Here is a 12,920-nt window from a genome sequence, read left to right as displayed (position 1 = left end):
TTGTTTATACCTCCCTCTTTTCCATCCGACCACCGTATGTTATGGATTGACTGACATTGACTTGGCTCTAAAAATTCTTATTGTACTTAATAACCAAAGATTAAGAATGAAACTAAATTTGTTATATTTATGAAATAATTAAGGAGATAATATGTTGAATTGAGGGGGGCGATATAAAATTGAAAGTGTCTGTTGTTATCTTGAAGTGATTTGAAGTGATTTGCCTCTAGATATTTATTTAACTTCAGTGCCAAGTTTACATAACAAAATAGTGCCTACCTTTGAGGGGTGATGTGGGAATTGATTTAAATTTCACAAAGCATTCCAAGACACTCAGTTGATAGATTCTCCATAAATGGCAGGCATTATTATAATCAGACTAGTAAAAATAAAAATGATAAAGCTACTCATGCAGCATCCTCTAATAGAAACTGTTTTGATAAAGTAATGTAAAGGTTATGCTATTCATAATTTATGGCTGAGGGCAATAGATCAAGAATAATGATGCTTTCCTGTCTATATACATATTAAAAACACAGATATAGCTGTGTTGGAGTATATTGCTCTATCTAAGAAGGATGAAATCAATACCTTATAAACAAGAAAAGTGATCTATGTATATTAATAAAAGACACTATCCTTAATTGAGCCTTGAAAAATACAGTGACTGACAAACTTGATTATGTCTTTTGGAATCTTCAAGAAAGGCTTTGAAATAGCAGAAATAATTCTTAATCGTTAGGTTGTGTGGAACTTGAACTTTGTTAGTAATATAAACATAATGGTCTTCATTCTGGTAACCAAAATAATCAGCTTCATTGTTAAACCTTTAAAAAAATTTTTCAGTTTATTGTAAGAAAAGTCAAAACTTTAACTACATTAATACAAAATGAGAGAAAATTAAGCATTTCAAAATATTTTTTACAAGCAGAATGCTTCAGGTGTGTGCAAGATATAAGCACACACAAAGTAAGCAAAGCTGATGATAGAAATCAATATGTAAAAATATCTTTAAATCATACACTTATGAGGAGAAATTTAAAAGGTAAATTTAATTTTCCTTTATGATGAAATTTTAGCTTTCGTTGTCTACACATTAGTTTCTTGTTGCTGCTGCAACAGTTTACCAAAAACTTAGTGACTTAAAACAATATAAATTTGTTATCTTATAGTTCTGAAGTCAGAAGTTCAAAATGGATCTCTGTGAGCTAAAATCAAGCTATCAGCAGGGTTCTGTTCCTTTCTAGATGCTCTAGAGGATAATCTGTTTGTTGTGTGTTTTGTTTTGCCTTTTCCCATTTCTGCGGGTTGCCTACATTCTTTGACTTGTTTCTCTCTTCAATTATGAAGCTAGTAATGGCTGGTCAAGTCCTTTTCACATCAACACTGACTCTTCTGCCTTCCTCTGCCGTGTTTCAGAACCCTTGTGATTGTATTGGGCCCACCTGGATAGGTGAATAATTGCCTAGTTAGCAATCTTAATTTCACCTGCTACCTTAATTCTCCTTTGCCATTTAAGGTAAAAACATATTCACAAGTCCTGGGGATTAGGATCTGGGCATCTTTGGGAAGCCGGTATTCTACCTGTTACATTCCAGATATGGAAGAATGAAAGTTTCATAGATTTTGAGAGACTGTTAAGTAAACAACACACTGTAGAATTAATTACCATCATTCTCTGTTATCAAATTTTGGCAGTAATTTAGTTATCAAGACTTTTTCTCTTTTCATCACAGTGAAGTATTAATTTTAGGTTTACATTTTTATTTCTAATTTTTCTAAGCATCCACCCACCCATTCATTCATCCATCCATCTTTCCAGCCAATCATCCAACCAACAAATACTTGGTGAGTGTTTACAATAGACTGTGAAGGAAACTGTGATTAAGAAGGCTTAGAGATTTTTTTAAAATGGTAACAGTCAAGAAATGGATATGTTAATTAGCTTGACTGTAGTGATCAGTTCACTATGTATCAGAACATCAGGATGCATACTTTAAATATAGTAATTTCAATAAAAAACTGGTGAAAAAAGAATGTCTTAAAGATACTCATTTAAGTGACTCTATGTGGTACAAATGAATTACTCTGTCTACTACACAATAGCTCTTGCTCTCAAGGAGCGTAGACTACTAACGGCTTGCCTAATGCCCCCTTCATATCATTATTAAATAGAGATGTCAGGAAAAACTGGAGAATGATTGACACATCTTACTTTTCTTTTCCTTGCTTTATCCTTAATCCTCCCATCATGCAAATAACAAAGCTTCTAATCTTGATCTTTTAACAAGCTAATGTCAAGGAAAAAATATCCACTTAGGATAATACTTTGTTTTTCTTCTACCCCATTTTGTTTTTTCAAAAAAAGGCCTTTCTTATTTAAAAAAAAAATGTATAGAAGGAAGGAGATGTGGTGGAAGGAGATGTGGTGTGTGGTTCTCTGTTGGGCCAAGTACACATTTGGTAAAAGGTTGGGAGTTTGATCAATTGCATATTGTAAATTCCAAAATTCTTTCCAGCTTTGAAAATAAAAGAACTCAATTTAGCCCATGGAAAATAAGGTTGACAAGATTTAATGCTAATCTTTCAGTATACAAAAGAGCATTGTGTCTGTAAGAGTGAGCAGGTGTTCTTTGTTTTCACTAAGGACAGGAAGCCATGATATTAAATCAAATAAATAATTTAGATTTAGCAACCTCAAGTGTATTAAAACACGGGAAACTGTTACTAAGCAATAATATAGATTTCCCTTAGACAAATCATCTGATCCATCTTCACATACTATAAGGGTTCTGATATTGGGGCAAATATTAATATATGTGGTTATTAACATCTGCTAAATAAATACTGAAATGAAAAAAACTTCAGGTAGTCCTTTCATAATATATGCTACCTCAAGGTTCTACACTCTCAAGAAGGTATTTGAAAGATTTGCTAGAGACTGTCTTTATGAATCTTTGCTAAAGTATAAAATCTCTGTCAATTGAAAGAGAAAAAGAAACATCAACTAAACCCAAAAAGTCAAGGTTTCTTGTAGAGATAGGCTCTACTTATCTGGAAAGATGTTCCCTCAGCCATTTGCCTAAAATATCCTTTGTCTCAAGGACACCTGTTTGTAAGCAGAAGTAATTTTTAATCAAAAATTGAACCATGATTTCTGCTAATTGTGTTTTTAGTTCCTTCTTCCTCTGTTTGAGGCTAGTTCATCACTTAGTTGGATATGAGAAACCTGATCATTGAGTCACATGACTCATCTCTGAGATGTATGTAGCTAGAGAGAGGGGAATTATTCTTTACTTGAGTATGAAAATTTGATTTTCATTCTCTGGTTTGTAAACATTGTTTTACTAAATGTTACCTATATAGGATAACACACGCTTAGCAAAACACATTTCTTACAGTCTATCCCTAATCTTCCATAATTACTGGTTTTATCCATAAGCTTAACCTTCTGGTATCTCCTTCAACCTACCTTCTTGTATCTCCTTCAACCTACCTGTCTGTATTGTCATCCTCCCTGCCTTTACACACAGTAACCTTCTAGCCAAAATGATTTTGCCCAACTTACCTGATTTTGCCAACTTAAACCTTAAATGAAGTCTTATTCTATTCCTCAAACATGATATGTCCCTCACACCATTGCTATCTGGCCGCAACTAAACTTTTTCCTGCTCAGGTCTCCAGTCACCTCTCTCTTTTTTAACCAGGCAATAGCCTTTCAGACCCAACAATGTGCAACCTCTTGATCCCCATGTGACCCTGATGCCCCCGTCCTACTACCTAAAAAACTCTCCCCCTTAAATTTGGTACATCACAAACTTCAGCTTTCTTCTGCCTCCTTGGTGACTGGTCTCAGTTATAGAGTCTTGTCCCTTTTCCTAACTCTAGAAAGGTGGTGCCCAGAGGGTTCTCGGGTTATCTTCTCTCTTTTTTTTTTTTTTGAGGTGGAGTCTCGCACTGTCACCCAGGCTGGAGTGCAATGGCACAGTCTCGGCTCACTGCAACCTCTGCCTCCTAGGTTCAAGCTATTCTCCTGTCTCAGCCTCCCAAGTAGCTGGGATTACAGGCACCCGCCACCATGCCTGACTAATTTTTTGTATTTTTAGTAGAGACGAGGTTTCACTATGTTGGCCAGGCTGGTCTCAAACTCCTGGCCTCGTGATCCACCTGCCTCAGCCTCCCAAAAGTTCTGGGATTACAGGCATGAGCCACCACACCTGGCCCTCTCTTCTTATCTTTTGAGAACATAAAGAGAATTGACATGGCAGAAAATGTAATGAGTGTTTGTACTGATTGAAGTTCTTTTCGTGGAGAGCGGTGGAAACTGACTGAGGCTAAGTCCAGGTAACAGAGAAAAAGTTGAACAGCCAAGCTTGGGGAAGAGCTTGAGAACCTAGAGTAATGTTACGAATGTCAGCATTGGAATCATGTGTTTTTTTCTAGGGTGCCACTGTTACAGTGTTTGGTTTCAACAGCCCCCATATCTTTATTTTTCAACCCCTACCCCATGTCAGCCTTATAAATCTTATGTGTTCTTTTAGACTTCCAAGTGAAACTGTAATTCCTCTATGAAAGCTGTCATGATTTTTTCAAGAATTGCTGAATGCACTCATCTTTGAGCTAGAATTGTACCAACTGTGTGTCTACTGTTTTGCCATAAGATATGGTGCAATTATTGTGGTCCCAGGGTCTTTTTTCCTTTCTCTAAGCTAAGAGACATATATGGGAGAAGGTAGTGAATTGTCTATCTAGCCCCTCTGTTTTTCTAGCTTGTCTCCCCCAGCACCCAGTGCTGTTTTGTTTTTTGTTTTAGTTTTTCAGGTGCTTGTTGAAACAGAGTTTAGCAATTTAAATAGTCTTGATTTCACAGATCTGAGAGTTTATGCACAAATGTATGTAGTTTGGCCTCAATCAGGTATCTCAGTAGAAAAGAAACAATGTAGAAGTGACAGCTTATATATTTTAAGAGAAAGCTACTTCTGAACCCCATATCACTCTAAACATTTCTGTGTGTAAATGTGTATTTTATATTTCATTTTTTTAAGTCTTAGTTTTTCTTCCTGTATATTAAATTTGATGGAATTTTAAACAAATCCTAAAAATCCATTTTGTGGTTTCCATTACACCTTAGCAAAGATGACAAGTGACACTGACATTTTATTATGAAGAAGATACATTAGCTTTATGTTTAAGACAAGAAATCATTTTTGTGCCATGCTGACCAGACATTTAAAATGTTGGTGACAAAAATAAATGAGAAGAAGCAGAAATGCATACGGAAAGGTTAAGAGAAACGAATGGTAAAGAACAAAATAGTTTGCTAAATAATATTAAAAGTTATTTGTACAGAGCTATAGTTTAATTTAAATGTGAATTTAGGATACAGAAGGATCCTTAGTAAGCTTTTATATCTGTTAAATATTTTAATTATTATGACTGTCAACATCAGACACAATCTCTAAACATGAACTGAGTCCTATTGAAGTGGAACTACTTCTAATAAAAAAAACAATTCTTTATTATTTACTTTTGAAAGATTTTGAAACAAAACACCTTGTTGATATACTAGTTAGGATACTGCTAAATGCTGTAACAAGAAAGTCGTTACATTTCAATAATTCAAAATAATATCAGGTTTGTAAGAGTTTACCACAGGTATTCCTGACAGAAGTGTGACTTTCTTCCACATGGTGATTTAGGGCTCTGATTTCTTTCATTTCCTAGCGTATTGGTGTTCTCTGAACTTGGCTGGCAGTGGAATAAAGTGGGGTAAAGACATCAAACCTGTATCTTGATCACCTTTTCCCAAGGTGACACATGTCACCTTTAACAAGAACTTTCATATGTCCCTACTTAGAAGCAGGAGGAGCTAGAAAACCTGGTTCTTGGCTAATTAGCTGTTTACTAGCAACAGTTCTATACTGGTGAAAGCATGAATCGTGGCAGATAGCCAGCCGGTGTGCCATAGTTCACCCTTGTGGCCACCAAGTTGTTTTGTTGCCCTTCTTCCTAAACCTAGAACACATTCACCTTATCTCAAGAGAAACAGCCCAAAGTCCTATTTCATTTTTATATCCAGTCCAATATCTGTGTCACAGTTAGCTGTGGCCCTTTGCAGGCTGGAAACCTGTGAACTAAAGTTCATGGTAACTGCCTACGACATCTTCCCTCCCCATTCTGCCTCAGCATAAATCCAATATACAGTAACGGAACAGGGACAGGAGAGCTATGGGTAAGTTTGCCACGTGGAAAAAGGAAAAGTGGGAAACGCATGGCAGTAATTGTCCAATTACAATAATGAAATCCTATCTGGCAGGCACTGTGAAGACACCTTGCCAAGGAAGTGTTCCAGATCTCTTGATTAGAGCTGTATTGTGTGTTCTGAAAAGAACTCCCTTGTCCTTTATTCTCCGTGGCCCTCTGGGCTCTGCACCTTGGGAGCTGCTTCCTTATCTATTCATTCATGGCGAATTTGGATAAAGGAGTATGACCACTTTTTTGCTTGTGCAATTTGGGAGCCTGAAAACTATTTTACAGACCATTTTGAAGTTTAAGTTCAGCATTTATTTACCAATGCACTTCTCTTAGAAACAGAAGATTTCATATCTGTGGACCTCCCCTTGTTACACGTGCCAATGTTCACACCTTTATCAGTCAGTCAGTCTGTCCAGAAAAACAAACATTCCCAGGTCTTTCCAGTGGAGAGAACATAACATAGGGAATTAGATATACATATGATAGGGAGAAGCCAAGCAAATGATTGTGAATATACCCAGAAATTAACTAAATCAGGAAACCATTGCATACTCTAGGGAAAGAAGAGCAATAGGAAGAAGTGATATTATCAGAGCTAAGAGTGCTGTTAATAAAAGACATAAACTAAGCCCTGTTGAAGAGGAACTGAGCTCTTGAGAGATGTGAGCCATTCATGTTCTTTAATCTTTGTGTATCCTCACTTAGTAAGAACTCAGTGTTTATTTAATTGAACAGAGCTGAGCAATAAATCCTTCCACTGACTTCAGTTAGAAATACCCATCAAAAAATAAAATGTGGCAGAAAGAATGGTATTCGATATTGGGATAGCCTTTAATTTGTGGATCAGCCAAAATCAGTTATTTTGGGACCTAATTTAGCAAGCCATCATCAGCATTTGCAGAATGAGAAATTGTCAAAAGTTTTAATTTAAATATTCCCTTCCTGTATAAGAGTTCAGAGTTTGGTACAATACCAATTTTTATATAAACATAGAAGGAAGAATTAAAAAACAATAAAGTCTGTAAGTGGCTCATGCCAAATAATTTTTTTAAAGTTGGTGTGGGGGATGGGTGTGGAGAAAGAGAAAAAGCTTTCCAGACTTGTTAGGAAAATAGCAGCTATAGCTACAGAGGATATAGAGATCTATCTTAGTCTTTTATTCTTTTTTGGAATAACCTTCTAAGTTGATAATGATATTCCTTTGTCTACTGGTTTGAGCCAAAACCTATCAGCTTATTTTTCTTTACTGTCACTTAAGAAAGAATCTGTAAATTATTACACTGGATATTTTAGCAGTCAAAATGAATTCTAGAGTATGATCATAATGTGAAAACATTGTAAATGTCATTTAGTTTGTTCTTAGATGTCCTTTATATACTTGAGTATATAGATATGCTGGATTCAACACAGCTATGGCTTTATAGGAAAGACTTGAGAAAAGTCTCAAAATAGTAGATACATTTAACAACTTGCAAGTTGAGAATAGTTTGAGAAGCTTTTATGACTGTGTTGTCTTTCCTAGAGAGAAGGGGAGTCTTACTTAAAGATTTCTCGGTGAAGATTTCTGCTTATACTGCAAATGAGGATTTGAGGGTAGGGGAAGGGCATGACAAAGTCAATTGCCATGAATGCTTTCAAAACATTTTACTATTAGAATCTAAGAATAGAAGGCAGCCTTATTAAATTGGTAAAGACTATCCCTAACAACTTGAGACTGGACTTAGTTTTGTTATATTAAAGTAAAATTATAACAGTATTACAAAGAAATTTCAAATTCACAATCACTTTGTGTTGCCTCAAGATTTATGCACAAGAAGATATGTTTCAATATAGTTTTAATGAACATATTTATTTTGTTTGTGAAAAAAATTAGCATACCTGAGAATGTTTATAATTCTTCCATTCATATCTAAACTTCAGGTTTATGGCTTAAAATATAATGCAGTGCACTTCACATATTTTGTATTTTAGCCTATAATGCTCCCATTTAAAAATATTAAGGCTTAGATGTAAACTGTGCCTAAATATGTCATAACTGATTTTAAAAGGGGGAAAATACCTTGTGTTATCTGCATGGCACCTAACATCTGAAGAGTAGGCTTGTCTTTCCTGGGTTGACTCTGTGAAGTGAGGGTTGTGAAATAATCACTTGTCAATTTGGCAGTTTTGTTAAAAATAATTACTTTGTTTCAGTATCATATCTATAGTTTTGAAAACATGTCAGGAAAAAGTCCTTCTTTGGTATTGATCTACAGCAGAAAATGTGCTGTTTTCCATCTCTAATTGAGTTGATTTCCTTTAATACTATTTTACAATGATAATATTAAAACATGAGGCATATTTGTGCTGTTTCAAATAATTGGCATTGGTTTTTAAGCATGTTATCCATAATGTCAAAGAATATCTTTCTGAACGGCTTTGCCCTGAGGAGTTTAGAATTTTCTTGAAATTATGGGTGTCTCTTGAGTATTTTTCAACGTCAATTCAACTGTAGCTTGTTGTGCTATTAATTCATTATGAAGTGACACAGGAAGAAAACTCATTATGTGATAATGTGAAAACACATATTTGTCAAAAAAATAAATTGAGTCTGTATTGAAAATCCATCAGCTATCGTAGTAGGGAGTCAAATGGTTTATTGGAGACATTTGGGTGTTGACATCATTTTTTCAAACAGGAAAACATAGAAAATATTTTAGTTCCAACCCATAGACACTCCGTATCATGCGTTTAAATGTGGGGTTTTTTTTTCCATACAGGTGATATTATACCCAACTTCTAATAGCTCCAAATCAGCTGAATTACACCGAATGGTAGTTCCAAAAAATAGCCAGGATTCTGACTTAAAAATCAAACTGGCAGTGCGAATGGATAAACCAGCACATATGAAGCATAGTGGGTGAGTATAAATTTGAGGATTTTTTTCCTGAATTATTGAATTACATTTCAGTGTATTATTTTTGTCAGTTTAGTGAGAGAACCAGTATAGCAGGCTTTCACATGGAGTTTTCTCAAAAAGTGACATACATAAGTTATCTTACTCAATGTTTTTATACCCATAGACGGCTTTATAGCTCAATACATGAGTCCTTAGTTAAGATAACTGTATGCGAGCTACCACGATATTGGAACTTGATTGTGTTAGTATTACTCATCAGTCATATTGATACAGGGCACCAGGGCACTGATACCTTCTAAGAAACATTCTTCAAATTACAATAATAGTTGAAACAAGCTTAGCATTGAGGTTCCTAGAAATAGTTAAACTTCCATAGACTGTATAAAAACTAAAACATAGTGTAGATGTAACCCAACGAGGCTGTATACATTTTAACAAGAGGGATATGAGTGTTGATCCAAATATGTGAGTGAGAATTGAATCAATACTGGAGAAAACTGCTACTGTTGCCTGGGGAAGAAATGCAGGGACTGTCTCCTGGGGATCACCAGGGGTCGGAGTCAGCCTTCATCTCTGCCAAGGTTCTTTGTCTGTTGCAGCTGGTGATGAAACAGGTCTGAACTCTTGAATAAAATGAATTGCCAAAAATCCAGGACTTCCTCAGAATAACACTTTGGACTTACTATGGCCAAATCCCAGCATAGGGGTATTAGCCATTAGGAAAGAAAAGGGGACATTTTTCTTACTATGGAGAAAAGCAGTTGTTGAAGTGGCTTACCCTGAGTTAGTAGCAACAGACATAGAGGTCTAAGAAAGTGCATCCTTGTAACAAGCAGAGTCTGCTGGCATTGGGGCCCAATTACTAACATCAGGGTGGAGCGAACTGATGATTCAAAAAATGAGGGGGATTCTTTAGATGACCATTAGGGGAAACAAAGTTAGGCTCTGGGCAGGGGGAAACCCAAGGTATACATTACAGTTGGGATGGAGCTAAGGACTGTATTGCTTTTTGGTTTAGTAGGCAGCATGTGCAGTGTCAGAATAGACCTCACCACAGGGAAAAAGTACATGAGAGGGTGGGCTCTTAGAAATGGAACCATGATTTGGATAACCAACATTATGCATCTTTAATGTAGTAATGTAAAGTCAAGTCTAACTATGACTCAGATTATAATGCACATGGAGTATCTGGGATTTAATATTTAATTCATGCATCCATCTACCTGCTCACCAGTAATTTATGCAGCAGGCATGTATTGAGCACTACTGTCTTCCAACTAGGACAAACTTTAATGTGATATTATTGCTGGCCTATAGGAACTGGCTAGTCAGGAATTCAGACTTGTATGCAAATAATTATGATAGTGATAAGTGCTGTAAGACAGAAATGGGAACCTGGGAGAAATAATACCTGATTTTTGCCAGGTATAGTGAATGAAAGTCTTACAGGACACCTGACTTTTGAGATAAAACTTGAAGGATAAATTTATCAGGTAGACAGTGGGAGAACTGGCATTCCAGCTACATGACAGCATGTACAAAGGCAGGGAGTCCTGGAAGGACTTTTAGCTGATGATGACAAGTTCAGTGAAACTGTCATAGAGTGCTTTGAGACTAAAGAGAGTGCTAGTGCTCTAAAGTGCTTAGAGACTAGTAGAGTTACACATAAAAGAACACAGTATGTTCCAGGAACTGCAGTTGTTTCTCTACCCTTTTTCACTCAGTCCCTTTTTCTTTTGATGAATGGCACAATAATAAAAAAAAAAACCAGGAACCTATCATAATGCCAAGATGACCCTAATTTACCCATGGCCAGTACTATGCCATGGTGAATACCCCTGGACCTTCAGCTTGTCTCAAGAACAAAGACTGAACATGCATAGGGCAGGTCCTGTAACCTTTAGCTCCAGTGGGAAGAAACCCTTGCTCTTACCTGGCAGTTCCTTGGTTTAGCATACTCCAGGATAGGTGAGACAATCCAGACCCCTTACAAGGCTTGATTTGGGGGTAGGGTATGTTTTTATCACATCTGTTTGACTAAATCAGTACCCCTAGAAAGGCCTGCAATTGCCTTCTGCCCAAGACTAAAGGTGAAGGAAAAGACTAAAGAGGATATATCATAGTCTCTTAATTTAATCCATAAAGCTCAGGAACTCACTGAAGGACACGGACCAGAAATGCCTCATAGCCCAATTATCTAACATTGCTAAGAGATACAGGCATTTCCAGATATTTAAATACCTCTTCAGTTTCTGATGTATACATTGAAGCAATGTTAGAACTGAAAATTATCTGTGATGATGTTATGCTAAGATAGTGTGTTAGGTAGCAGAATTAAGAATATCATATTCCAAAATAGTGGTTCAATTAAAACATTTTAATACTAATATTAGAAGAATTAAACATTTTTAACAATGCTATAATAGTAATTGCTCCCTATGGACAGGGACACTTAGAGGTGCTTTAACCTAAGCATCTGTTCTGTTTTCTCAGTACCCATGTGGTAACAGTTTTAAACATTTTGAATAATATACCTATGTGTAAACATGTATTGGCAAACATTTCACCTACAGCATAGCTATATTCGTCTTTTTCTGAGGTACTTCATAAATGGATTTTACTGCACTTAATTACATTTAAGAAGAGAAAGAAAGTTAATCTTTTTCTTCCAAGTATTCCATCATACACCAAAGCAATAACATAACAGGAATAGTAGATTAATAGCATTTTGCTTTGGGCCTGGATCGTGTTTTGTCAATCATTTCTCCTATAATCAATAATTAACAGATGGATAATAATTTTGAGAGACAAGTCAAGTTTTAAAAATATTAATTTATCTTTAAAATATAGCAAACTCCTGTTACAGATAGAGTTGTTAGGTGGATTAAAACTAAATTGGAGGATAATGGATTTTTATCTTCAGAGCACTTTAGACTTTGAAATCTTTAGGACTTCAGTAGTAAAAACCTATTCTCTGTTTTAATAATGTGGACGTCAAATAGATCTTTTTTGCGTGAACTATTGTAACATGTATTCTCTGTTTTATTCATTTATCACTTATCTGTGGCCCCTAAAAAATATTTTTATCAATGTTATTTATATTTTTGTGTGTGTTCTCAAATGTACTCTGAGTTTCTTAGACCTATTTGAATTCTCAATGCCTCCCACAGTGTATAATCAGAGATAGATATTAATGTGAATAATGATGGTGAAAATGTAATATTGTGCTCCCTAGAGTATTAAGGGAAAAGTAATACAAATGAGAGTAAGCCTTATTCACAAATTGAACCTTAAAAGATTCTAAACACAGTTTATTGAGAATAGAACATAATTTTAATGTAAAAAAATGCCTAAAATAAATGAAATAAATGGTGTTTAGTTCTCAGTGTTGCATTTTAATATGACTATTTTTTAAACCAGAAGGTAAAATGCATCCAATCTAAAGCTCATGTTTCTGATAACTAATCAGTCCACGACTATATATTATAGTTTAAGTAGGACTAACTACATGTAAATGAAAATAGGTATTTAATTTGGATCAAATAAGCATAACTATGATTCCATCCTTTTAAAACCAAACTGGGCATTACCACAAGACATGTATTTAGCAAAAACTTGAGTTTATTTATTCTTTTGGAATATGTCATCTAAACTAATTATAGAAACTAACCCTTAGATAAATCTATTGAACAAATTGCCAGCTATGTTTTGAATGGTTAAATGATTCACATCCAGCTTTTGAATTTATTTTCCTGGTTTGTGTGTG

At 35.3% G+C, this 12,920-nt stretch overlaps 1 protein-coding gene across 11 annotated transcripts in view; it reads left to right on the top strand.

Moving 5' to 3' along the window:
- Window positions 1-12,920, top strand: part of CADPS2 (calcium dependent secretion activator 2) — a 566,720-nt gene that overhangs the window by 321,997 nt on the left and 231,803 nt on the right. For all 11 annotated transcript variants that reach the window (XM_003808627.4, XM_055115340.2, XM_055115339.2 and 8 more), the window contains exon 8: window positions 9,015-9,154. In XM_003808627.4, coding sequence (XP_003808675.1) covers window positions 9,015-9,154 — 140 coding nt within the window. The remainder of the gene's footprint in view (window positions 1-9,014; window positions 9,155-12,920) is intronic.

This window comes from Pan paniscus, chromosome 6 (genome assembly GCF_029289425.2).
Source record: "Pan paniscus chromosome 6, NHGRI_mPanPan1-v2.0_pri, whole genome shotgun sequence".
Classification (NCBI taxonomy): domain Eukaryota; kingdom Metazoa; phylum Chordata; class Mammalia; order Primates; family Hominidae; genus Pan; species Pan paniscus.
Note: the sequence above shows the minus strand (reverse complement) of the source record. Positions and strands in the feature narration are given on the sequence as shown.